Source organism: Danio rerio, chromosome 24 (assembly GCF_052040795.2).
Source record: "Danio rerio strain M-AB ecotype USA chromosome 24, GRCz13ab, whole genome shotgun sequence".
Taxonomy (NCBI): domain Eukaryota; kingdom Metazoa; phylum Chordata; class Actinopteri; order Cypriniformes; family Danionidae; genus Danio; species Danio rerio.
In genome coordinates, this window is record NC_141044.1 from 33342812 (window position 1) to 33370600 (window position 27789).

At 37.1% G+C, this 27789-nt stretch overlaps 1 protein-coding gene and 1 long non-coding RNA gene across 9 annotated transcripts in view; one reads left to right on the top strand and one right to left on the bottom strand.

Annotated features, from left to right (window-relative positions):
* The window catches only part of LOC137489259 (uncharacterized), a 154550-nt gene that overhangs the window by 125210 nt on the left and 1551 nt on the right, over positions 1–27789 (top strand). For 4 of the 8 annotated variants that reach the window (XR_015525161.1, XR_015525158.1, XR_015525164.1 and 1 more), the window contains 4 exons: positions 6061–6171; positions 12315–12593; positions 14462–14568; positions 24423–25291. This is a non-coding gene — a long non-coding RNA (uncharacterized LOC137489259). Of the gene's footprint in view, positions 1–6060; positions 6172–12314; positions 12978–14461; positions 14569–24422; positions 25292–27789 lie in introns of those variants that run through there. The other 4 variants (XR_015525162.1, XR_015525159.1, XR_015525163.1 and 1 more) reach the window with 4 other exon arrangements.
* plppr4b (phospholipid phosphatase related 4b) overlaps positions 1–27789 on the bottom strand; it is a 42232-nt gene that overhangs the window by 10806 nt on the left and 3637 nt on the right. Inside the window, exons 2-4 of the mRNA XM_087309780.1 lie at positions 21890–22075; positions 8845–8974; positions 6089–6284 (exon numbers count right to left, since the gene is read on the bottom strand). Of these exons, the coding sequence (XP_087165906.1) occupies positions 6089–6284; positions 8845–8974; positions 21890–22075 (512 nt within the window). The remainder of the gene's footprint in view (positions 1–6088; positions 6285–8844; positions 8975–21889; positions 22076–27789) is intronic.

Genomic DNA, 27789 nt, shown 5'->3' on the forward strand with positions numbered 1-27789 from the left:
GGTTTCCCCAGGGTTCTCCGGTTTCCTCAAACCGTCCAAAAACATGCTACTTAAGTTAATTGACTAATCCAAATCTGCACCATAGACATGCTCCTATTAAGTAGTTACCCCTTAGAAAAATCACTAACTATTCATTAACTACTACAGCAGGGGAGTTCTCGAGATCTACCTGAGCTCAAACTTCCCTCTTGCCCTGCAAACGGGAGGGAACCCAGGGCTCAAGGATCTTATGAGCTCAGGGCTCTCTCCCGGGACAGTATGCCAAACAAGCTTTATAATCAATCATTAGCTAAGTGTGAACCCTTGAAGTATTATTCAACATCCCCCACCCATAGACAGTCTTACTAGCCAATTGAGTGAGAACACTTTCGTTCAGCCGCAACCAAACTATGCGGAAAGCCCACAGTAAATAACAAACATGAAATTGCGAACCAGTGGGATGATGACATCTGCCGCTTCAGAAGCATTAATAGACAAATTAATATCAAAGAAAAACAGCATTCCAGTGACGAGGAAACAGGCATGGACAGTGCTTTTACATAGTTCATTCATAGAAAGAACAGCCAGTAAGGGAAAACTGATGGATTTGTGCCGAATATTAGCATCACTGACCCATAACAATGTACAGTAAGTTACTTATTACTGTCAGTATGTTTGTGTGCTCTTTATAATTAACTGAAAATCAGTTGGGGGTAAATTATATTAATTGCAAGTGCTCAGTTTGTGATCATATCTCCGTTTTGTTCTGTTGATTTGTAATTTCAAATATTCGTAGCTTGAAATAGATGGAAATATGAAGCTCAGTAAAGTTAGAAACAGATTCGCAGATTTGTTTTTTCCGGATCAATAACTCATGTCATTATGATCTACTCGCTATAAGTATGACTAAGTTACTAACGTTATGGCGAAGGCTTAAACGGAGCATTACTCACAATATCGAGCGAAAAAAAGGAATAAAACATAACCAGCGTTGTGTTTTTGTAGGAAACACAGTTTAGATCTGTTTAGGGTCTATCACTGTCTGAATGTGTCTGAAATATCAAAAAAAAAACTAACTTGGCTCCGCTCCATTAGCACCCCTCACACAGCTTGATCCACACTGGCATTTCTCCTCCTGGGTTTTAGGTTTTGAAAAGGGAAAAAACTCCACCATCCTGTCCAAACTTTAAGGATACTGGGTATCAGATTTGCACAATCCATATGCACTCGCTCGAAAGATTGACAGAGCCCCTGCGCGTAGCTACAGTTGCTAGGCCACGATTGGTGGGTGGCGGTTTTTGGGCGTGGCATAGCGAAGGGTTAATTGTTATCACAGCACAAGGAAATACAACAATCAGCACCTAAAAACGCACCACAGGCGGCTATACGAGGAGTGTCTTCAAGTACAATTTCAAAGTTGTCTTCTTAAATAAGTTAATATCTTTTCAGTTCTACTCACTGCATTTTAGCAGTAAGAAGCTACAATACAGATTATTGAGCTGAAGCTTAACTACAAAATTAAATTGCAAATCGAAACTATACTTGCGATTGTGTCATTTGGGTGTTATTACACATTGCATAATTTTTGAAAAAAAAAAATTGTTTTTTGGTTTATTTTTATTTAGATTGTTTGAGATTTTAACAACATCTGGAACATTTTCATGTCAGCAGTACCTTAGGCCTGCTAAAATTAAAGACCTGCTTTATTAAAACTATCGAAACCCTTTGGAATTTTTTTTTTGAGCGCGATGCTAAGTCTAATCCGATTCAATGATCTGTGCTAAGCTAAAATAAAAGTGCTCCTGCCAGACCCAGAAATCGACTGAAAAAATGTGCAAAACTATGTAACCTCAATTTTATATTGACAGTCAGTCTGACTATCAGCAGGCAACACATTCTTCTCTTTGTGTGATTAGTAATTACTAATCTGAATGTTATAGAGAGAAGCTGTTTATGCCTATAGCTATTGGCTCTTTCAGAGACTCCCATGGTGAACCTAAAATGTGTCTGCATCTTAATAAGCTTACACATCTGCGTCATAAGCAGGATATCACCACAAATAGCACTGATATGACACCCTACAGTATTTATCTCTGACATACAGTAAATATAAACATCTAGGGAATAGATTCTGTGAGCTTCCACCATACTTAGACTTTCAGAGCCTGAAGCACTGTATTATACTCGCTGATCTACAGCTCAGTATGATAAAAAAGAAGTCAACAGCAAGCTGGAGTCATAAATGGGCTAAACCATATCTTTGTATTTGTGTCAGTATACTGTATACTCAGAAATTCATAAGCCACTACAGTACTTTATTATTTAGTGGATCTACATCAGTGCAGAGATGGTTCACAGCCACGTCCGTTCCCTTCAAAACCAACCTTATTAAAAAGGACATCAAAAGCTGTTCCTTTAATCTACAGCTGCTGTTCTTCTGAGCTGTATCAGCTCTCATGTCTGTTTAGGTTGTATAAATCCCTGAATTTCCCAAATTCACACTTGAGTAGTGTTCATATATATTTTCGCAACACTTTAGTTGAAGGGGTGTTCATAAAACTTTAATGGCATCTTTACAATCATGACCTAATACATGTCATTAACATGAATAAGATAGTAGGCATGCTTATGACAACTGTCATTAAGTGTTATTAGCTCAGTTATGTCATTTTAAATGCAAAGATGACATTGTTTGAGATGTCTTTATGACAATTTGACATTTCCAAATGCATAATAACCTGTCTTTGTTTTTGTTATGACAACTTGACATTACCAAGACAACATGACTGAATGTGATTGCAATGAGACCATTATAATTGTTATAATTACCAGCGATCTAGCAGCTGCCAATGAAAAGAACTACGGTTCCATCATGCACCTCACACACACCAGTTCCAGTTCTCTCCCTTATTGCTTGCACACAGCTAGATGCACATCATAGACTGATTCTTCTTCCGGGGGCGCTACGGCCCGTGTAGAGCCCTGGCCTCTTCCACCACTCCTCTCCAGCCTACCCAACCCAAAGCCTGCTTTCTCCAAGCATGCACTCTAGGGGTACGTAGATCATATTCTATGTCATCTATCCACCTCTTCCGTGGCCTACCAGGATATCTCCTTCCTTCTAGTTTTAGCTTCTATGCTCTTTTAACAGCTCTTTGTTCGGGGAGTCTCTCTAAGTGGCCCAGCCATCTTATACGGTGCCTCTTTATTTCTGTGACCAAGCTTGACTTCGCATACATGTCTGCCACTTCTGCATTATTCTTTATCTGCCATTCACCTTGTTCACGCTTCAGTCCATAAATCCTCCTTAGGAACTTCCTCTTCCACATCATAAACTGATTATCTGCACTATTTAAACCTCTCAGTTTCACACACACTTTGCTGAGTCTTGTTTCTCTTAGGCAAGGCTGCACATGCAAACAGAGGTCTTTCAAAACACAGCTTTATTTAAGAGCGAATTGTCGGGCAGACAACGGTCAAACAGGAAATCCAAAAGCATAGTCAAAAGCAGGCAATTAGTCAGGTTAGGCAGCAAAACAACATAAACCGTAAAACAAAGCAAAGGTCAAAAACACAGGAAGGCAGGACAAGGATAACTGTAAAGTAGACTCAGAGAGTTGTGGATCCATTTGCAAGCTTTTATTAATGTCACACAATAAATAAACTGCAGAATAATGAGGGTAACTCACTGAGACAGCAAACGTGGCAGTGAAGCAAGGGTGGTCAAACAAAGCAACATGGTCAAGGCAAACAGAGAGATATCATAAACAAGTCTTCAGGCAATGGTCAGGCCAGACTGCTTAGAATCTTATGCAATGAAAGAGGCTAGGTTTGGGGCAGGCAGAAATCAAAGTCGAAAGTACAAGCAGGTTAGTAACAGGAACGCAGCCCGGGAGAATGATAAATGCTCAGAATTGTCTGCAGGCAAAACAAGACTTCACACAGAACTGATGTTGGGAGTCTGTATATGTGTGAGTATGGATTACTATCAGCTGTTGAGTAATCAGCATCAGAACGGGATTATGGGACTTGGAGTTTGGTGAATCTCTAATACTTTGATGACGCCCTCTACTGGTTATTAAGGGGAATAGCCGGGAGCTAGATGGTAGCAATAACACTTACGTGATGCTCTAAACAGAAACAAGACTCAGCAAAGAGTGTGTGAAACTGAGAGGTTTAAAAAGTCCAGACAATCAGCCTATGATGAGCTTTCTGCTGTGTGTGTGTGCAATCAGGGAGAGAACTGGAACTGGTGTGTGTGTGAGATGCATGGCGGGATCTGTCATTTTTTTTCGGTGGCAGAATTGTGATTCTCCAGCGATCTGCAACTGCTATATTGCTGGTGATCATAACAATAATCATAAATATTTTTCTCTTCATTTGTTTTAGTGGAGCAAAGAAAATTAGCTATTAAAATTTCACACTAAAAGTGTCAATACTCTGTCAAGTACTTTGATAACTACATGACTAATATTTAATGACATTTTAATGACACAAAATTTGTAACACTGTATTTGAGGTCAAGAAAGTATTAATGATGCTGTTATAAAATTAATGACACAATTATAATGGCATTATGACAGTTATGTTTATGATAGATTTATGACAAGCTATCTTGTCTTGATAATGTCAAGTTGTGATGACAAAGCCATCTTAAACAATTACATCTTTGCATTTAAACTGACTAGCCTGCTAAAGACACCTAATGACAGTTGTCATAAGCATGCATAAAGAAATCTCATTCATTTATATTATAATGGCCTCATTACAATTACATTTATGGCAGATTTATAGTAACTTATTAAGTTATGCTGTCTTGGTAATGTCAAGTTGTCATGAAAAAAACAAACAAACATCTCAAACAATATCATCTTTGCATTATAAAAGTTCAAACTTAGATATTGCTTGATGATAATACCAGGTTTGGCATGCTATTCTGGGAGAAAACCCTGAGCTCAGAGATAATTGAGCCCAGGGCTCTGCCTGGTCAATGAGCATGTAAGGGGGTACAAGATCAGGTAGTTCTCGAGAGCTCCCCATGGTAAAGGAGGAAGAGGAGATGGTGTGGATGTGGGAATTCTTTAAAAAAATGAAGATAAAGGAATAGTGCTATAGTGAGTTTGGAATAATACGATTGGCTTACTAATAACTACAGATGAGAGACCAGCTGTGAACAATCATATCACGTGCTCTTTGAAATTAGTTAAGTAATTGACTTAAATCTGCCATATATATATGAGCAATATCACACTCGTAGCAGTGCGATATGGCTGTATATCGGCACTGGTGGGAGGCGTGCGTTGGCACGAGGCCGCAGGCCGAGTGGCTTAGTGCACCCACCAGTGCCGATATACAGCCATGTCGCACTGCTACGAGTGTGATATTGCGTTTATACAACAGTTTGACGACATAATTGTGTATATAAAAACAAAATCAGTCTCAAAAACACTTTTGTATGAGGAACTACTTTCTTCCGGATTCAAATAATAAGCTGACAGTTAAACAGTTGAGCGTGCATCTTTTAAACTTTAGAGCTGTAGTGTCTGCTTTTTGCTGGCTGTATGTGGGCAGAGTAATACACAAAGGGTAAAGAGGCTGTAGGAGTTCTGATATTGCAGAATATCGCACAGCTATCAGCCAATCAGATTTGAAAACCAGACAGAACTGTTGTGTGTGTGTGTGTGTGTGTATATATATATATATATATATATATATATATATATATATATATATATATATATATATATATATATATATATATATATATATATATATATAATGGCATCATCTCAATCACATTTCTGATAGATTTGTGGTAACTTATTAAGTTACGTTGTCTTGGTAATTTCAAGTTAAAATCACATTATGATGCATGTCAAATTGTCATAAAGACACCCCATACAATGTCATCTTTGCATTTAAAATGACTTAACTGAGCTAAATGACACTTAATGACAGTTGTCATAAGCATGCATACAAAAATTAGCTTTCAAATGAATGTCTTATTAAGTCTTATAAACACCCTCTTCAAGTAAAAAGTTACATAATTTTTTCAACAGCTTGTCTATATCCTTGTTTTAGCTGCCGGTCTGCAGAGTCAGATCTGTACCTGCTGGCATTGATGAGCGCGGCGTCAGGTCCAGAACAGATGTCCTCCAGGATGAAGAAACTCTCCTCGCAGGACGTGTTCAGGTGAGTGTAGTTTGGTTTGCAGACCGTCAGGAAATACGGCGCAGGGTAGCCTGTCGACAGCTGGATGATGTCCGTAATCAAAGCCGTAACACATAGACCAAACACATGAACGCCTGAACAAAAGATGAAAGTAAATGAGATACACCAATAACTGGTAAATACTTAGAAGTATGTTAATGTTGATGACCTCTTCTTTATAAAGTTGAAGAGAAAATCATTCGCCCTCCTGTGATATTGACAATCTTTGTCAATTTCGAATTTCCAAGTGATGTTTAACAGAGCAAGGACAGTTGGCACAGTATTTCCAATTATATAATTTCATCTGGATAGTCTTATTTATTTTAGTTCAGCTGGAATAAAATAAATAAATAATGTAAAAATGGTTTGGCTATTATTATAAGCGCCTTTATGATTTCATTCATTCATTTTTCTTTGGCTTAGTACCTTAATTATCAGGGGTTGCAACAGCGAAATCAGGCCCGGCGCTTCGGGGGGCAAAGGAGGGCATTGCCCCCTCAGAAAGAATCTCTAAAAGAATCCCATTTATAACCTTTAAAGCGTGTACACAGCGGCAGAGGCACACTCAACTCACACTGGAGAAAACTGGACTAGTGGATGACATGAGATGAGCAGCCTAATTCCTTGCATGTTTTCGTAAACTAATTCTTTATATACTACCCTCTTGAGCTCAAACAGGGAAAAAAACGCCGAAGAAATCTGCCGTTAAATTAATTTCAGCAAAATTGCAACTGCAAGTCTTTTTCACATTAACGTTTTTCAGTTAGGGGACATGTAGCCTAATAAAAATGTTTCGTTCACTGCACAGTCCCACAGTAATCTACACTATAATTCATATTTTAATTTATTACAATCATTATTATTATTAATATTATTAAAATTAATCTAAAACTGACAAAACACAGAACCCTTTTGAATGTTTGCTTTCATTTTCACATCTCCAAAGCGCACTTTAACAGTTTTGCAAAGAAACATGCAGCAGCAGTCAAGTTAGGACACTTACAGTTGAAGTCAGAATTATTAGCCCCCTTTTGAAATGTATTTTCTTTTTTAAAAATTTTTCCAAATGGTGTTTAACAGAGCAAGGACACTTTCACAGTATGTCTGATAATATTTTTCTTCTGGAGAAAGTCTTATTAGTTTTATTTTGGCTAGAATAAAAGCAGTTTTAATTTTTAAAACGCCATTTTAAGGACAAAATTATTATCCCCTTTAAGCTTCAATACAATAACTTGCCTAATTACCCCATTTTGCCTAGTTAACCTAATTAACCTAGTTTAGCCTTTAAATGTCACTTTAAGCTGTATAGAAGTGTCTTGAAAAATATCTAGTCAAATATTATTTACTGTCATCATGACAAATATAGAATAAATCTGTTATTATTAATTATGATTAGAAATGTGTTGAAAAAATCTTCTTTCCATTAAACAGAAAATGGGGAAAAAATAAGAGGGGCAAATAATTCAGGGGGGCTAATAATTCTGACTTCAACTGTAAATGCCTTTTGCGTTTAAAGATGATCGGTCTGCAAAGTCAAGTTTACAGTTATAAATGACAACATTAAGGAAAAAAACTCACTTATGATAGCCTAAGATAAATCTTTATTTTTACCTTTAAAATGATGAAAAAAAAGTTATATAGCCTAATGAGTTGCGTGTAATTTTCACCGTAATAACTGAATTTTTCTGGTTATACTAATGCATTAAAATGTAAAAAAAAAAAAAAATATATATATATATATATATATATACATTTTAAATGCCATTAGATTGTAACATTTTACTGTTTCCTAACGTTGATATTGGTTGGGTAATAGGCTACATAAAAAAGCGTAATGACACGGTTACGCTGATTTCACTATATTTATTTACCAGTTATACGAATAGTCTAACCGTGGGTTAGCTTGCATGTGTGGGCATAGTTTCAGGTCTTTACCTAAAACTTTAAACATTAATAGGCCTATTATTTGAAATAAAGAGAATAAAAATTATTTAAAGCACTCATTTGGCGCTGAAGCCATGATCTGTCTGCGTTTATTAATGGTATCGTTGCATTACCTTCATTGATTAAATCAGTAAATGCAAACTGTGCATATTTTTATTACTATAAAAAAGTTTGTTACTGCCTAAGTATAGTAACTTATACAGAAATGCAAAGTAATAATAAATGTGAATAATTAGCTAAATTAGGGATGTCCAAAAACTCCTGGAGGGCCAGTGTCCTATTGAGTTTAGCTCTATCTTGCTTCAACACACCTGCCAGAAAGTTTGTAGTATGTCTAGTAAGAGCTTGATTATCTGCTTCAGGTGTGTTTGATTAAGGTTGAAGCTTAACTCTCTAGGACACTGGCCCTCCAGGATCGAGTTTGGACACCCCTGGCCTAAATGAAAGGAACTAGAGGGGCCAAAATCAGTCAACAGGTCTCCGTGCCCCCCTATGGGATTAAAATGCCCCTTCAGTTATGACATCCTGGCGCCGAGCCTGGGCGGAGTGAACCACCAACGACCACTGTGCTGCCCCAAATGATGACAGAATTTGCATATTTGACACATTATAGAATGTTAGCCACACAATTATGCACATTCCATATATCCTGAAAAAGAATGAATTCTAATCAGGATTGAAGAAAAGAGATCTCTTGGAAATGTGACCTACCCACAAACCTGACACCACGGCGGACGAAAGAGTTAAAGTTGCAGCCGGCGGCGTTGATATCGGCTTCAGCTCCTCCTCCACACTGAGCTCGGGACAGACAGCAGAACAGAATCCCCTCTCCGATCATGATCTGTGGACACAAACATAGCAGTTCAGATGCAGGGCTGGATCAGATGTGCTCTTCTCAGATTGCACTGTTCTTACCATGACAACAAACACAGAAGTGGAGCTACAGAACAATCCTAATGGCCTTTTTTACTTGTGCTTTAGTGGGCACATTTGTGGATCTGAGATTTTATAGTAAATCTATTCTGCTCTTCACTGCTGCATTTATTTGATCAAAAATACAGTATTACCTGAATAATTGTTAAATATTGTTACAATTTAATACAACTGTTCCTTTTGCATATAGTTAAATTATACAAAAATATAAGCCCTCCTATGAAAAAATGTATTTCCATGTGCTTTTAGCAGAGAGATTTTAGTAATATACTTTTAAACATAATCATTTTAATAACTAAATTATTTATCTTTGTCATGATGACAGAACATAAATGGGTTAACTAGGCAAGTTTGGTTAATAAAGCAAGTCATGGGACAAGTTATGTAGGCAACAAAAATAAATATTATGGGGTAATAATAATTTTTTTCCTTCAGCTCAGTCTCTTATTTAACAGGGATCACCACAGCGGAATGAACCGCTAACTATTCTAGCATGTGTTTTACGAAGTGGATGCCCTTCCAGCTGCAACCCAGTACTGGGAAACACCCATACATTTATGCGCACGCACACACACACACACACGCACACATACACTACAGACAATTTCGATAACCCAATTCACCCATAGCGCATGTTTTTGGACTTTGGGGAAAACTGGAGCACCCAGAGGAAACCCATGTGAACACGGGGAGAACATGCAAACTCCACACAGAAATGCCAAGTGAACCAGCTGAGGCTCGAACCAGCGTTCTTCTTGCTGTGAGGCGACAGTGCTAACCCCTGAGCCACAGTGCCGAAGGGCCTTATAATATTGACTTTACTTAAATATTTGAAATATTTAAAAACATTTCTTTATTGTTAAATATTTTATATATAAACGTTTTTAAATTGTGATTTAGTTGATCCACAACATTTTGAAAATGTACTTCTCAGTGAACAAACCATCAGAAAAAAACCTCATGGTACTATTGATGAGACAATCATGATTAGCCTATTAAATTTCCTTTGTGCTTCTTAATGTGTGCGCTCCTATATCAGTTCAGTATGTTCACTATGTTACATAACTGCCCCCTGTTAGTCATGTCTTTCTTTTGTTAGACCATTTTATGTAGTGCCACGTAACACTGCATGATTGCGTGTGGTCACCTTCAGTCACCCGTGCAGTCCCAGTGGCCATATCTATATATGTATATATATATATATATATATATATATATATATATATATATATATATATATATATATATATATATATATATAATTATTAAGGGCTTAATTTGTGCTAGAAAACGCTGGATCTAGATTTCGGATCTGATCCGGCACCTCATTTTACCGATCCCCCTCCTCAACCTCCCTGATCCTCCATCCGCTGTTCACTTTCACTTTCTTCCGCGACTCCTCAACCCAGTTCACTTTCGTCCGCGACACCCCCACTCCACTCACTTACGTTTGCGACACCCCTCCGCCATCCACAGCACCAGTTTTCTGAAATCATGTTTTTACATTAAGTGTTCAAGATTTCAATAAAAAATTACATCCATAAATCAAAAAAAGAAAACTCTCTTCATTTATCACCCTTTTAAAATATAAGACTGTTAAGAGATTTCACTGGCTACACAATGGATGGAAACACAATCAATAGATATAGTATATATTCCAACTCATTATCTGCTTTAGATGGTTTTAACATAAAGAGATCATCTTCAAGACAGGACTTTCTGTATGAAATTTGCAAAAAATGCATGCTAAAATGAAAAGGAAAGTCAGTTTAATGATGAAGGGATTGATCGAATATGCCTATTGGTTGAAGGCTAGCGAAGATATTCCCTATATGGTTCCTTGAAAAAGCATTTAGTTGTATTTTTTAAAATACAGTATTTTGTTTTTATACAATTGTGGCTGCTGCATTTTGTAGTTTTATTTTGATACAAGTAAAATTAAGGTATTTGGCATTTTATTTTTTAAAATACATTTCAATGTATTTTTGCATCCCTGCTTGTACTGATCCCACACCTTTGACCGGTAGTGTAAATGCAGACTTTTGATGAGCTGTAATGCAGTGAGCTCTCACTCGGGTTCAGAGAGCGGCCGTTTTGATCATTGCACACTTCTGTATTAATGCCCATCTTAAGCAGGCCTGTCACTGTGCATCAAAGACACATCCATCCCTTAATCTGCTCCAGATCTGTCCATCGCACTTGCTTCACTTCACCTCCCCGTCTTCTCAAATCCACACACTCACACAAACACACACACACACACGCACACACACACTGACTTCTGCTCACGGTGACTGTGAATTTCTGCTCATGGTCAAAGGAGTATGTAAAAAACAACTTCATTTTGTTCTTGTGATAGATGCCATAGTCTAGAACAGTGTTTCCTGACCCTGTTTCTAAAGACACACCTAGTACATTAGTACACCTTACTAGTACTGGTTTGGACCCCATTTTTTCCTTCAGAACTGCCTTAATCCTGAACTATTAATACAAGGCAGGATGGATCTATGCTTTCATGTTGTTGAAATTGAGACCCAGATAACATTTTACCAATCTTCTATTGTCTATTTTTGGTGAGCCTGTGTGAACTGTAGCCTTAGTTTCCTGTTCTTAGCTGACTGGAGTGGCGTCCGGTGTGGTCTTCTGCTGCTGTAGCCCATCCGCCTTAAGGTTGAACACCTCAAGGTGCTTTCAGAGATGCTCTTCTGCATACCTTGGTTGTAACGAGTGGTTATATGAGTTACTGTTGCCTTTCTATTAGCTGGAACAAGCCTAGCCATTCTCTTCTGACCTCTGGCATCAACAAGGCATTTGCACCCACAGAACTGCCGCTCACTAGATATTTAAACATTTTATGGAGAAATAAATAAACTTTTAAAGATTTTATGGGGTTTGCTGCACTCTGGACCAAACAAATGCAAGCTTGGTGAGTCCAATCAATACATAATTGAAAATAAATTGAACATAAAACGATTAAGTTGTCCCAAAAAGTCTCAAGAATTGTGTTGTTTCAACTCATTTTAAATAAGCAGTTTGAACAAGCAGACATTGGTTTTTTGCAGTGTTTTAGCCTTCTTCGTATGTGTGTATTTTATTTTATTTTTTACTTGAACACATCAATGTAATTAAGCTTTTTGCACTCAGCGTGCCTCGAGTTATATGTCTGGTTATATAAGATTTTTAAAACAGCTTTTTATTCACTGCACACAGACAGCCAATCTTCTACTCTACATTGCGTATGTCTCCAGGTGAGGAGTTTAAATCCCAGTGGGATTATGGGAGTGATTTCAGCTGTGCTCCGACCTCTTGGCGAAGTGACGAAGGATACAGTCTAAACATTGGCAAATCCATGAGCCACACCGTGACCTGAATCAGATCCCAGAAAACCTGCAGATCCCACCACCCCGTCCCATCTGACCAGCTCAAGCTCTCAGACGCTGATACTGTGTCATGACACCTGGAGGAACTGCAGGGTGTCTCCATCCCCGCAGTCACTTCCTGCCTGATGCTAAATCTGGCTTGCGCAGGTAAACAGACTGTCGGTCGAAAATGGGCTAAAGAAAGAATGGAGTGGGTCTTTTTTAAAGTGCCCCTATAATGTTTTTTTATGAAGTGTGCAGCAGGGCTGGGTGATATGACATCTCATCTCATATACTGATAACGATATAAACAGTTGAAGACAGAATTATTAGCCCCCTTTTGAAATTCTTTTTTAAATATTTCCCAAATTATGTTTAATCGCACAAGGAAATTTTTACAGTATGTCTGATAATATTTTTTCTTCTGGAGAATATCTTATCTGTTTTATTTCGGCTAGAATAAAAGCAGCTTTTATTTAAAAAAAATATATTTTAAGGACAAAATTATTAGCCCATTTAAGCTATATTTTATTTGATAGTCTACAGAACAAACCATCATTATACAATAACTTAACCTAATTAACCCAGTTGAGCCTTTAAATGTCACTTTAAGCTGTATAGAAGTGTCTTGAAAAACATCTAGTCAAATATTATTTACTGTCATCACAGCAAAGATAAAATAAATCAGCTATTAGAAATGAGTTATTAAACTATGATGTTTAGAAATGTTGAAAAAATCTCTCTGTTAAACAGAAATTATGGAAAAAATAAACGGGGGCTAATAATTCTGACTTCAACATTATATCAATATAGTACAGTTTATGTAAATTAATTTAATTAGTATTTTAAATAGTTGAAGTTAAAATGAATTTTTTTTAAAAAATATTTTTCAAATGATATTTACCAGAGTAAGGCATTTTTCTCCAAATTCTGGAGGGACTGATTATTTTGCACAGCCCTAGTGTACAGTATAAAGTGTAAAAGGTCTGTTTTATCTGTTTTTATAAAGTGAAAGATGAATGGAGTCGCTCAGTGTATCTGAAATCGCATATTACTGTATATACTTTATACTATATATTATATAAACAACGGTCCGTAAGCCAAGTAGAAGGGTTGGGCAATGTCGACCAATTTGGCATCGTACAAGATCTAAAGTGAAACATCGCGATAGACAATGGCATCGCCGTCATAGGTGGAGGTGAATTAATTATTTATGAATAATTCATTAATTCATAACAAATTAATTATTTGTAGCCTACCATTTCAACTACCTGACCTGCATGGTCTTTGTTTTACCCGTAACCAAATCACAAATAAATAAAGATAAGCTACACACAAATTAATGTTTACCACCTGTCAATCACTTTTTCTGTGGGCCTCTGGCATGAATAGGCAGAGTGATCTGTGTCGTTATAATGGCATTGACAAACTTAGAAAAAAAGGTGCACAACCAACAGGAAACAACCAACAGTATCTGAGGTTTTCGCTGAAATTACTAAGAATAAGCGTGAAAGCGAAAGATTGAAGCAGTGAACTGACGCTTTGACACGTTACCTGATAGATTCAAAAGATCGAAGAGTCGTTAGACAGAGACTAGATTAATTAATTATCATGTTTAACAACTATAGTGAGACGCGATCCAGCTGTAACCCCTTGATAAACTGTCCAACTTGCACTGCTCTCTGAGGTTTTGTGCTCAAAGCACCCGCTGACTGCTGGAGCTTATATGTGCGCATATGCTATAGCGCATGACTGAGTGTGGTTATGTGATGTGCGTTTTCAGCGGTATATATTTTAAAATGCCTATTTAAAACTAAGACGTATTGGTGTAAAAGGGCCTAAGTGTGTCTTTTGCAATGCTGACTCACCATCATGATGTCTATCAGCCATCAGCACTGGACGATGGCATTGTCTATCGACCCAACCCTATCAAGTAGTATGTCCAAATTCATAGTATTACAAGTGTGTATTATAGTAGTTAAGTATTATAGTAGTACAGGTGAGAAATATTCAGATGACCTATTGTACTTCTTCAGGCAAAATTCTGAAGGCCACATGAGGCCAATCAGAGAAGAGAAGGTTCTGGAAAAAGAGGGATTTTGAGAGATCTTTGAACAAACCATTTCAGACACTGAGAGAAGAGGTAATGCTGTAATGTCTATTACGTTTAAATTAGTATTTTTGACCTTTAATGGATGTAAAAGTATTGTACTGTAGTGGATGTTGAAATAAAATTAGGCCATTATAGCATAATGAAGGCTATTTAATGACCGTCATCACCTGACTTTCCAAAAAGGGCTTTTAGACCTACTTTGCAATGCGTGTTTCTGCAGCTGAACTTGAGATAAGATGCAAATGTGGTCAGAGCTGTCTATGCCTGCGACTCAAACTAAATTATTTAATTACCTAAAATAGCTAGCGTGATGGCCATGTGCTGCAGAGAAAAGTACTTTGGGTGTCTTTATAATGCTAAGTAATTTACTGTAGTATTCCAGTAAATCCAGAGAATACTCTAATATTTAAAGAGTTATAGCTTTATACAGTTGAAGTCAGAATTATTAGCCTCCCTGTTTATCCCAATTTCTGTTTAACAGAGAGATTTTTTCAACACATTTCCAAACATAATAGTTTTAATAACTAATTTCCAATCACTGATTTATTTTTATCTTTGCCATGATGACCGTAAATTATATTTGACTAGATGTTTTTCAAGACACTTCTTTACAGCTTAAAGTGACATTTAAAGGCTTTACTAGATTAATTTGGTTAACTAGGCAGGTTAGGGTAATTAGGCAAGTTATTGTATAACCGGCCACTTTATTAGGTAAATCTATCCAACTGCACAATAACGCAAATTTCTAATCAGGCAGCCACATGGCAGAAACTCAATGCATTTAGGCATGTAGACATGGTCAAGACGATCTGCTGCAATTCAAACCGAGCATCAGAATGGTAAAGAAAGGGGATTTAAGTGATTTTAAACAAGGCATGGTTGTTGGTGCCAGACGGGCTGGTCTGAGTATTTCTGAAACTGCTGGTCTACTGGGATCAGGTCAGAAGAGAATGGCTAGACTGGTTCCAGCTGATAGAAAGGCAACAGTAACTTATATAATTCCTCGTTACAACCAAAGTAGGCAGAAGAGCATCTTTGAATGCACAACACGTCAAACCTTGAGGTGGATGGGCTACAACAGTAGAAGACCACACCGGGTGCCACTCCTGTCAGCTAAGAACAGGAAACTGAGGCTACAATTCACACAGGAACACCAAAATTGGACAATTGAAGATTGGAAAAAACGTTGCCTGTCCTGATAAGTCTCGATTTCTGCTTCCATGTTTGGATGGTAGGCTCAAAATTTGACATCAACAACATGAAAACATGGATCAACCCTGCCTTGTATCAACAGTTCAGTCTGGTAGTGGATCGTGTCCACACCTTAACCTATCTCAGTATTGTTGCTGAGCATGTCCGTCCCTTTATGGCCACAGTGTACCCATCTTCTGATGGCTATTTCCAGCAGGATAACGTGCCATGTCATAAAGCGCAAATCATCTCAGACTGGTTTCTTGAACATGACAATGGGTTCACTGTACTTAAATGGCCTCCACAGTCACCAGAACTCAATCCAATAGAGCAGCTTTGGGATGTGGTGAAACGAGAGATTGGCATCATGGATGTGCAGCCGACAAATCTGCAGCAACTGTGTGATGCTATCATGTCAATATGGACCAAAACCTCTAAGGAATATTTCCAGTACTTTGTTGAATCTATGCTATAAAGTATTAAGGCAGTTCTGAAGGCAAAATGGGGTCCAACCCGGTCTTATAAATACTGTATAGTAAACTGTACTATATTTATAGATTTTGTAATATTTAACTTTCTTATCTTACAACCACAAATCAGAAAAAGTTGGCACAGTATGGACAAAGCTGTGCCCTTGGCAAAGGTAACTTGCGATTCTGTGATGGCAGCATTAAAGCTGAAGAGTACATGAAGATTTTGGAGCACAATATGCTGCCTTCAAGAAGACATCTTGTCCAGGGACACCCATGCATATTTCAACAAGACAATGCAAAACCACATTCTGTGCACATTACAAAGTCCTGTCTGTGGAGGAAGAGGATACAGGTACTTCACTGGCCTCCCTGCAGTCCCGACCTGTCTCCAATATAGAATCTTTGCTGCATTTTGAAACGTTAAATGCAACAACAAAGACCCCGTACTTTTGCACACGGTAAGACTTGTTTGCTGGAAGAATGGGACAAAGTTACACCTGAACACTTCATCACTTAATGTTTCCAGTTCCTAAACCTTTTTCCAACTTTTCTTTTCTAAATGTGTTGCAAGAACCAAAATTGGAATAAGTGTTTATTTAAAAAGAAATGCTTAAAAAAAGGAGGAACACATTATATAATGTTTGTTGTGTTGGCTGCAATGAAATACAAGTCAAAGTAAACTTAGAAATCACTACTTTCTTTTTTATTTTTGTTTTCTTTACTGTCCCAAAAGATCAAAATCATCTAAAAAATGCTAAAAAGTAAATTATGGCGGGGGAAATGTTTATGAGTATTTTTTTATATACAGTATGTTTTTTTCTTCCAAACAACATTATCATCTGACTGAACTATAACAAACTTATTCCTGCCAAGAGCCCATTAGCACTCGCAAAACCATTAAACCATCCTGTCATTTCCAAGACAACAGCATAATCTGCCCTGGGAACTCGACGTGAATTTGAGTGTAAAATAATCCGACTTCATGTATGAGTGAACCACCAAAACTACCATAAATCCACAGTAAAGCCTGCTGTGAAACAGCACTCAGTTAACCCGAGGAAACGTAGCACGGTAGAAGAGAAAAGCAAATTCGTTGTGTCATTGGAGCACCCAGAGAGCTGGCAGACGGTTGCGAATGTGTCATCACATTGAGGAGAAAAAGATGTTTTCTGACAGCTCATTGCTCTTAGAGAAGTGTGAGGAAAGAGATTGTACAGTATGTTTACATAGATGGCAATATTCCGATATTAACATTATTAAAACAATACTCTGATGCAGAATCGACCATGTATTGTAAACACATGTCTGATTACCTTACAGTAAAAATCCTATAGTCATACTTGAAATAAGCAGAAATCTAATTAAAGGGACAGTTCAGCTAATAATTAGTTGGATCCCAAATGACACACTAAAATGTACATGACTAGTGTTGCGTTTGTGTCATCCCAAATGCAACACTAAAAGTTTTTTACAAACCAGAAGCTTCCCAGTTAACGATTAACAGTTGGGATTCACCATTGGTCAACAGTTTGACAGCAAAACAGAAGGGGATCATCATCTATTTGCATGATAAATAATTAAATGCTAGGGTTGTGACAAGATCTCATCCTACAAGATCTCATGAGATTAAATCGTGATGAGATTTCTCGTCGAGGTGAAAACTTGTCTCGTGAGTTGTGATGCTGTAATGGAGAATGAGGGTGAATTTAGCACTGAAGATTGAGGGCAGGATTGGATCTGTACTGCACATTAAGTCCTTTGCACACACCTGGCAACCTAGGCTGCCTCTGTATTGTGTGTCATTCGTTTGCTTGAGTGGGTGTGACATAACCGTGTTTTTCCTTGGCATTCAAAGGTTTACGCGCCCAAAAGCAGAGGCAACTGCTGCTACACAAATTAAATTACCTATATATATATATATCGACTTGTAATGAATATTATTTTACTTTTATTTTAGTGAATTCTATGCTGTAAAGAACATGCAAACACTGTGAAATATTTAGCGAAGATATGAATAGAAAAAAGTGTTTATATATCATTTAAAATGCCCCCATGACAAACTTTGAGCTACTGGATGCGAGTATGAAGTATGCTTTAAGTCATAAGCATCATGAACACAAATTAAGACATGAATATTCATATTTTAGTTGCATTATTGAAGTGCAGTACAGACATGTAGACGCCGTAATCAAACTATGAACGTTCGCCACATTTTGCGATAGGATAAGCCATACAAATAAGACTGTTTGACACTATTCTCTGCACCTAGAGTCAGTAGAGGATCCCAGACACCCCAAGTGAGCACACAAATAGTAAACTCCTGGAGACTCAACAGACCAGTCATTATTATCAACATCATCAGCGGACAAACATACGTCTGGATAAATTATGTTTGCTTTCACTTGGCATGCGGTATCAAACTCAAAACTACTCTCTCCTGTCAGTCCTGACTTCATACTCGCATCCAGTAGCTCAAAGTTTTTCATGGGGGCATTTTAAATGATATATAAACACTTTTTTCTATTCATATCTTCGCTAAATATTTCACAGTGTTTGCATGTTCTTTACAGCATAGAATTCACTAAAATAATAGTAAAATAATATTCATTACAAGTCGATTTTAAAAAAGCACCATAATAGTCTTGCATTTTCTGATTTTTTTTTAGGTGTTGTTGTTTTTTTTCAGTTGAATAAAATCTTTTTCATTCATATATTTCATCATTAAAGATTTCTTAAAAATACTGTAAAAAATCTCGTCTCGTTCTCATGAACCCAATCTCATGTCTCGTCTTATCTCGTGGAGTAAGTGTCTCGTCACACCCCTATTAAATGCACTTTGGTAAATTAGGAGACACCCAAAACTGCAAATTATATCACAGAGAAGACAAAAGTATATTTATATGTGAAATTTTGAAGGGATCGTCGTATGGTGTTGCGCGGGGAGTAAACGAATCTAACATGTAAAACTCATGTAAGCATTAATCATAACATCATCTCATTAAGAATATAGTAAATAAGGCTAATGATGTCCATGTAAACATACTGAGCGTGTTTTTGAGCTACTCGTGCTTTTCTCTAGTGTTTGAGATGAGGATCTGAAGGGGAGGCCAGTTGGCGTGTGTCAGCTGGGATAATAGACCACAGGCTAAGTGTATAAGCATAATGAAGCAGGACAAGCTTCTGCATTCACGTCCTACAGTATCTAGCTGATCCTAGAACAGCACTCCCGTCATTTGATTTAGAGCTGCAAAGCATGTTCAAAGTTTTTGATGCATTTAGCAGCAAATACATATTTATGAGCAGTTTCTGCTTTTATCTTTGTTGTCTGTCTGTGAAATGATCAAAGAAATTTGCGAGAAATGACTTTCTGATGCGAATTTCAGATGTTTTTTTTTATTTTATACTTTAATTCTCAGAGACTGAGACTTCATTGTTAATTATTTAGATTAATAAATAAATGCAGGTGGCACGGCGGCTCAGTGGTTAGCGCTGTCTCTTCACGGTGAGAAGGTTGCTGGTTCAAGTTCCGGCTGGGCCAGTTGGCATTTCTCTGTGGAGTTTGCGTGTTTCTCTGTGGAGTTTGCATGTTCTCCCTGTATTCTTGTGGGTTTCCTCTAGGTGCTCCGGTTTCCCCCACAGTCCAAAGACATGCGCTATAGGTGAATTGGGTGAACTAAATTGGACGTAGTGTATGAGTGTGTGTGAATGTGAAAGTTTACAGTATGGCTGTTTCTTAGTACTGAGTTGCGGCTGGAAGGGCGAATGCTGCTTAAAACATATGCCCGAATAGTTGGTGGTTCATTCCGCTCTGGCAACCCCATATAAATAAGGGACTAAGCTGAAGGAAAATGAATTAATTAATATATAGATACACTATTGATCAAAAGTTTGAGTTTGACAAAGTCTCATATTCACATCTGATCCAAAATTGATATATTTTTGGGTTTAAAATAATGATGTACTATGAAGGGCGTCATGGTGGCGCAGTGGGTAGCACGATCACCTCACAGCAAGGAGGTCGCTGGTTTGTTGTGGCATAGGTGAATTCAATAAGCTAAATTGGCAGTGTATTGGAGTGTGAATGAGTGTTTATGTTTCCCAGTTTTGGGCTTCCCATCCGCAGTGTAAAACATATGCTGGATAAGTTGGTGGTTCATTCCACTGTGGCAACTCCTAATTAATAAAGGGACTGAGCCGAAAAGAAAATAAATGAATGAATGTACTATTTGAATATATTATCAAATGTAATGTATTCCTCTGATGGCCAAATGTCATTACTATTGTAACATGATCCTTCATAAATCATTCCTAAATCAAGTTTTTATTGCTGAAAAACAATTCTTAATATCATAAATGATTAATTTGTATTCTGATCAAAACATTATTACCATGATTTACAGAAAACACCCACTAAAAAGTCATTCAGTATAGATCAGTGGTTCTTGAACTGTTATACGTGTACCATTCGTGGTACGCGGGCTTCCTTCTAATGGTACGCAGAGAAATACTGAATAATGAAAGAAAAAAAATAAGAACACACTTTCAATGAGTGTGAGTGTGATGAGATCTCAAATCACGGACATTCCACATATATGAATGTATAAATCACGTATGAATTGATCAAACAGTGTATTTACGCATATAATCACTTGCTTTTCTGACACGCGTAGTGTAAAGGATGCGCAGGAAGCAGAGCTTATTTCTAATTTAAACATGTAATTCCAAATCATTTATTTTCAAATACAAATGAATGTTTAGATTTCAAAGATATACAAATTTGTCATGTGCAAATGCAACATATTTGATAATTTATCAAAAAATGGTTTATATATGAATATGATAACATATAGCCGATATTTATGAGATCCAAGCAACATTTCTAGGTTTTGATTAATAGGTTACAATTTGTTAGTACTGCAGTTTTCTTTTTACTTTATGAACATTTTAAAAGTACATTTTAAAGGTTGGCTTTATTTATTTATTTTTTTTATTTATTATTTTTTTACCTATAAGCACAGTACAGTGTTTATGTTCAAACTATTTATAATGTTTAAAGTGGCTATTAATAATACATATCCTTAATAATAGAACTTAATCTGTCTCGTCATTATTATGGTACTTATTATTTTTTTCTGAAGTGGTACTTGATGAAAAATGTTTGAGAACCACTGGTATAGATTATATAGTAAAAATATTGTTAAAAGTGTATTGCTACAGTATATAAAACAATTATACTATATACACATTTACAGTGCTCAAGATAATTGAGTACACACCATTTGAAATTATTATTTTTTTAATCTATTTCTCAGTGAATTTGGGTCATATTTTAGTCACCAAGCATATTTAAAAACAGAAAGATAAAACATTTAAATTCATACAAAATAATGGGGAGGAAAAGTATAAACTACCAAATTTGGGTGTACCAATTTCTTTATCATAAGTTATTTTGTTAGATAAGCTTCAGCTTTGGCTTCAGCTTTAGCTTCCAATAGAAAATATTCATTTAAATGATAAATTTGTGAGGGGTGTACTCATATGTTGAGCACTGAGGTAACTGGAGCATTAAAGCAGATTCAATTTTATTTAAAACAGACTCCAAAACGGTTTATATTTTGACTTTGGCCCATGTATGTTCAGTTTGAAAGCATGAGTAAATCTCAGAAGCAGTATTAGTTTAGACTGACCGTAATAGCAGGAGCTGCGAAAGCCAGGCTGAGGAGCATAAGGAAGGGAATGACCTCATGCGTTGGGTCAATATAAGGCAAACTCAAACTGCGGTCGTGGCAGCTGAAACCCCAGCGGACTGGTTTGAAAATGTCCGTCCACTCGAGAAAATAAACACTGACCACAGACGACACCAGGAGTGGAAGCTGTTCGAGAGAAAGAGAGAGAAAAAAAAACAAAACATCACATCACTCCAACACATATCACACACATAACATGTCCCTGTGGAAAATTGATACAGCCATAGAGACATTATTGCAAAATACACTCATAGTACTTACAAAATAAGTAATTTACTGGATATATGAAAGCCATACAATTGGGTTGTTGTTTATAGGTATCTGAAGGCCTGTAAACTAATCAAACCAGGCTTATTAATATGAAACTTGTTCTTGCTTTTATCAGCAGCAGGGTGGATTACTGTAATGGCCTCCTCGCCAGCCTTCCAAAAAATACAGTCAGACAGTTGCAGCTCATCCAGAATGCTGCTGATCCATCAATGTAGAAAAGTGATGTAAAATTATAATTTTCGTAATTGGAAAAAAAACTTACATACTAACATCCAGGAAAACTCCCGATCATAGATATATGTGTATATCTCTGGCTTTGGATGGCCACAGTCCTCCACTGTACCTTGGTCCCGCATTCATTTCAAAGGAGCACTACCCTGTAGCAAGATGGCGGCGGTATTGACGCATTCCGTCCAATAGACAACATTAGGCCAGGCGACATCTTGTGTATATATCTATGGGCCAGGATTTTGACCAGAACCAGGAAATCAGAGCACATTATGCCTATCCTCAGATCTTTACACTGGCTCCCAGTTACATTTCGATTTTCAAGTATTATTACTTGTCTATAAATCACTAAATGGCCTAGGACCTCAATACATTACAGATGTGCTCACTGAATACAAACCCAACAGATCACTTAGATCAGGGGTCTCAAACTCAATTTACCTGGGGGCCGCAGGAGGCAAAGTCTGGGTGAGGCTGGGCCGCATAAGGGATTTCACAAAAAAAAGTCCTCAAATGTCATTATTAACAGTTTTAATTATTTCTTCTGAACATGAAGTGTCCTGAACATTAATAGAACATTGAGTGAAGATTATGAACAGTTCTTCTGAACAAGGCATCTTTTGCGTACTTCTTGCTGCCAGAGACTTGACAGCGCTTCTTCACACAAATCTGAACCACATTTGGCTTTAGAGCGGAAGCAGTTGAGACCCTTAGTATGGCTTGAAGATGATCATCATTAAGTCTAGACCTGTACTTTGACTTATTGAAGTCCTAGGGAAAAAAGTGGGGAACTCACTCAAAACTTTCATTCCCTCACCTAAAAAAAAAAGGCGTATATATGTATAAATAAAACACCCCCACCCCACTCCAGTCACATCAGTCTGTACCAGTTTGTATCTACCTATAATATCAACACAATCTCACGGCAATTTGTAACTTTTTCATTTAGTGGCTAATTCGTATGAATTCGTACGATCTAATTCGTACAATTTAGTACGATTTGCTTATCCCCCAATGACGGTTGGGGTTAGGGGTGGGGTTAGGTGCCACGCCTCCTTTTAAAAATCGTACCATTTCGTACGACTGAACTCGTACGAATTCGTACGAATTAGCCACTAAACTGGCAAAACATAAAATACTTACGTTTTCTCGTGAGATCAGATAAGATGCAGGGCAGGCACGTGCACACATAGGGCTCAACCTGTGCAGAGCACATGCCCTTTGTAGTCTTGCATAGAAAGTGCCCTTCCAAAATGATCAAAAGTGCCCCCGCGACGCGACACACCCTCGGTCCCGCCCTTCAGTAGGCGCGCGATAACACCGCTCTTGAGTACGCGCGCGACAACACAGCTGATCAGAACGCGTGCGACAACGCGCATTGAGTGACAAGCGCGCTGTGTACGGATAGAATCAGCGGAGCGGGGAGCGCTCTCTCTCCCCGCTCCGCTGATTCTGTCAGAGTACAGCGGTCGGCGCGGGCAACAAAATATTGCACTGAGGGCCGCAAATGGCCCGCGGGCCGCGAGTTTGAGACCCCTGACTTAGATCTTTAGGATCATATAAACTAGATATTCCAAGAGTTCAGTCAAAGCAGGGTGAATCGGCTTTCAGCTACTAACAGTGCCCCTCGCTGCTGGAATCAGCTTCCAGAAATGATCAGATGTGCTCCAACATTAGGCACATTCAAATCAAGACTGAAAACACATCTGTTTAGCTGTGCCTTTACTGAATGAGCACTTTGCTACTTCTGCACTATTATGTTTTTCTCGTCTTTTTCATTATTTTATAAACTATTTTAACACATTTTTATCAGTTTTTTTAACATTTTTATTATCAGTTTTATTTTCTTATACTTTCTTCTTACTTTTATTCCTGTTTATGTAAAGCACTTTGAATTGCCACTGTGTATGAAATTTGCTATGTAAATATACTTGTCTTGCCTTACGTACCCCTATATTCCCAAATTCCCCTATAGTGCATGTCTTTAGACTGTGGGGGGAAACTGGAGCACCCAGAGGAATGAGGAGACATGAGGAGAACATGCAAACTCCACACAGAATTGCCAACTGACCCAGCCGAGACTTGAACCAGCAACCTTTTTGCTGTGAGACGACGAGGCTGTGAGTGCTAACCACTGTGTTGCCATTTGGAAACTTATATTAAGGAAACGTAACTATTAACCAGGTTACGGATTTTTTACTGTTGAAATCATGGGCATTTTGTATACAATGTATAAGTGTATAAGTTAATTATGTTTTTCTTATTTTGTTTTACATTATACAAGCCTTTTTAATCAGATAGTTTCTCAACAGAAAAGGAGCGGAAGAAAATCACAAGACTTTGTCTCAGAACAAAATTTCAGAAATTTTATTTAGCATAATATTGGCATTAAATTCAAACATATACTCAGGAGATTTGTGGTTTTTGACCTACTACTTTTCTGTATTGCTTCAGGACAAATTTTATATATTTGTTTATGAATTAACAAAATGTTTAGTGCGGTGCATTTTTTTTACATTACTTGAGCATTTTTTCATTTAGAGCATTATAAACTCTACATGATGGATAATAAAGCCCAGAGTGTCTTCTTTCCAAAGATACATGAACTGTGAATGTAGACCAAATCATTAAGCAACTGTTAATGTTTTAGTTTAGGAAGGTCATTTTTGAGAAAACGGTGAGGAAATAAGGACACTGATATAGTCTCAGAAAACCTTTTACCCAAATCTCAATTTGCATGCTATCTTAATTAAACTTGAAATATAAACTCATAAAACTTTTGGCGTTCAAGGCATATATTTTTTTTTGTAGGACATTACATTAAAATAAATCACAGTGAAGCTCAAAGTGTCTTCTTTCCAATGATATCTAATTTGTGTTTGAAGCTTACTGGAATCAGGAACTGTTACTATTGAAAGTTAGGTAGGTGTAAATGCCCAGAGGGCTGGGCAACAGAGCTTGGAATTACCAAAAGGCGGCAGTCAATAGAACGTTCCATTGCAACAGCAGTGCCCAGCAATTACACCATTTTGGAGTGAAAGTGATCGGCCATCCATTAGATCTTATTTCTGTCGCAATGGCAAGCAGCAGCTTTGTTTCTTATTTATTTAAAAAGCACATTATAGCTAAAATGCAACCCGAAAGACGCCAATACAACACTTTCAATCATAACATTGGTGATCATCAGCACTTTTAATGGTTTATTTTTCAGACTTAATGTCATTAGCATGGACACACAGGACAAGCTTCATCTCACTAGTTAAAATTGCTGAATTATCTGGTTCTAAACATTCTTTGAAGCATCTGGGAAAATGTTCATATTACTGAGTGTGCCTTTAAAAGCTAAGATCTACTGTCATTTTAAAAGTAAATAGGCTCCATTATGTGTCAAGGTTTCACTTTTGACGGTCGACTGATCTGTAAACCTTGTTTTTCCCAAGTGCAAGTGCTTTGGAAGGAAATATGGGTCAGTGGTATCTGTGCAGCTCTGCAGAATCAGCACAGAACGGCAGCTGCTTGCTGTGTCCATCTGCATATCAAATGCCCACAAACTGACCTGATCACTCTACTGTAAAGAACTCGTCATTAATTACTGCTTAATTAACAAGACAATTAGAAAGTCAGAATACGGAAAGAATACTGAAGGAACATGCTCATTTAAGGTATTTTCAGATTAGTGTACTGTAGAAATTGTACATTCAGCAGATGCCTCATTAGCAGCTGTTTGTATGGGTTGCTACTGTATGTTTAAGCCATGCATCAGCCATATTGGGACAGTCAAATGGACTGTCAAGGACCATGAATACATTTAAATTTAGGGCTTAATAACTTGGGTTTAATTGAAGTTTTTAATAAGTGATGACTTATTGGTAGATAATCACAAAATAAACACATCTGTCATAAAGAATACTGGACTAACATGCTCATATATCCAGTATGTACAGTCTTTTCCAAAATATTGCAGATAATTTAATGCAAAAAATGTATCAAATCAATTCTTGTCCATTTTTCCTATCACATGTTGATTTCTCACAACAAAAAACATACTTTTTAAAAAGTAATTTCATGTTGAATTTGAGAAGAACTAGGGTTAATCTGGGGCCGCCACAGCGGAATGAACTGCCGATTTATCCAACGTAAATTCTAATTTTTTTCCTGTTTTTAGTCTTATTATCTACGTTTCAAAGTGAAAACAAGATAATGTTACTTACACCACTGGCAGATTATTTAACTTGTTTTAAGGATCAACTCTTAATTTTTACTTATATTTTGTTTTAAGTATAAAATAAAACAATATTTTTAATTGATTTAAGAATTTTTAAACCAATTCAAGTTGTTCACTTGACGCAGAAGTACAAATTAGCCTTAAGGACTCTATTTTAACGATCTAGGCGCAAAATCTAAAGCACATGATGCAAAAGCATTAAGGGCATTTCCGAATCCATTTTTGCTATTTTAAGGATGGAAAAATTTGCTCTGCGCCCTGGCGCATGGTCTAACAGGGTTTTGCTTATTCTCTTAATGAGTTATTGGTTGGCCGACATGGAATCTGTGCACGCAGAATTCTGCAGATTTTCCACAAATTTCTGCAGATTTTTTAGCCCATCATTAATTCTGTTTATTTACTTGTGTAAATGTGTGTAAATCTATAATTGTTCAGTTTTTAAATGAATTACAGTAATATTATTGACTAATATGAAAATGTTTATCTTATTTATGTGCAATGCAGTTTGTAATGTCATATTTTCTGTCTTTTAGTTGATTATTATATGGGCGATTTGCTTTGTTTACCAAATAATGTAGATCTAAATGGATTTGCATTTTAAACATTAAATAAAAGTTTAAAAGATCACATTTTTTTTCACATATTAAGGTTTTCGTTATGATACTCCCAAAATAATTCCACAGAAATTCACACTTTTACCAAAATTCTCTGCAGAAATAGCAGAAAACGTCTGCAGATTCCATCTGGCCCTAGTTATGGGTGTGTTTTGAGCATAATGTGCATTAAACCAATCAGAGTCTCAACTTCCATTCCCTTTAAGAGTCAGTTGTGTCACGCCATGGCGCATTTGCTATTTACATGGCGGACTTTGTAAGAGGAAAAACGCTTCACTAGCGAGAAAGCAGTTTAACAGACCATCTGCAGTGTGAGGATAAAGAATGAGCCTCCTCCATTCTGCCTCTTCACTTTCTCTTTACTTTACTTTTTACTCTTTTACGTTCGTGGATAAGGAAACAATGTTGTACGCATTCCACTGAAGACATCCATTAGCCTACATAATTCAATTTCATCCGTTAAGCGCAAATATTTGTTTCAAAACTATTTCTAAAGTTAGTTC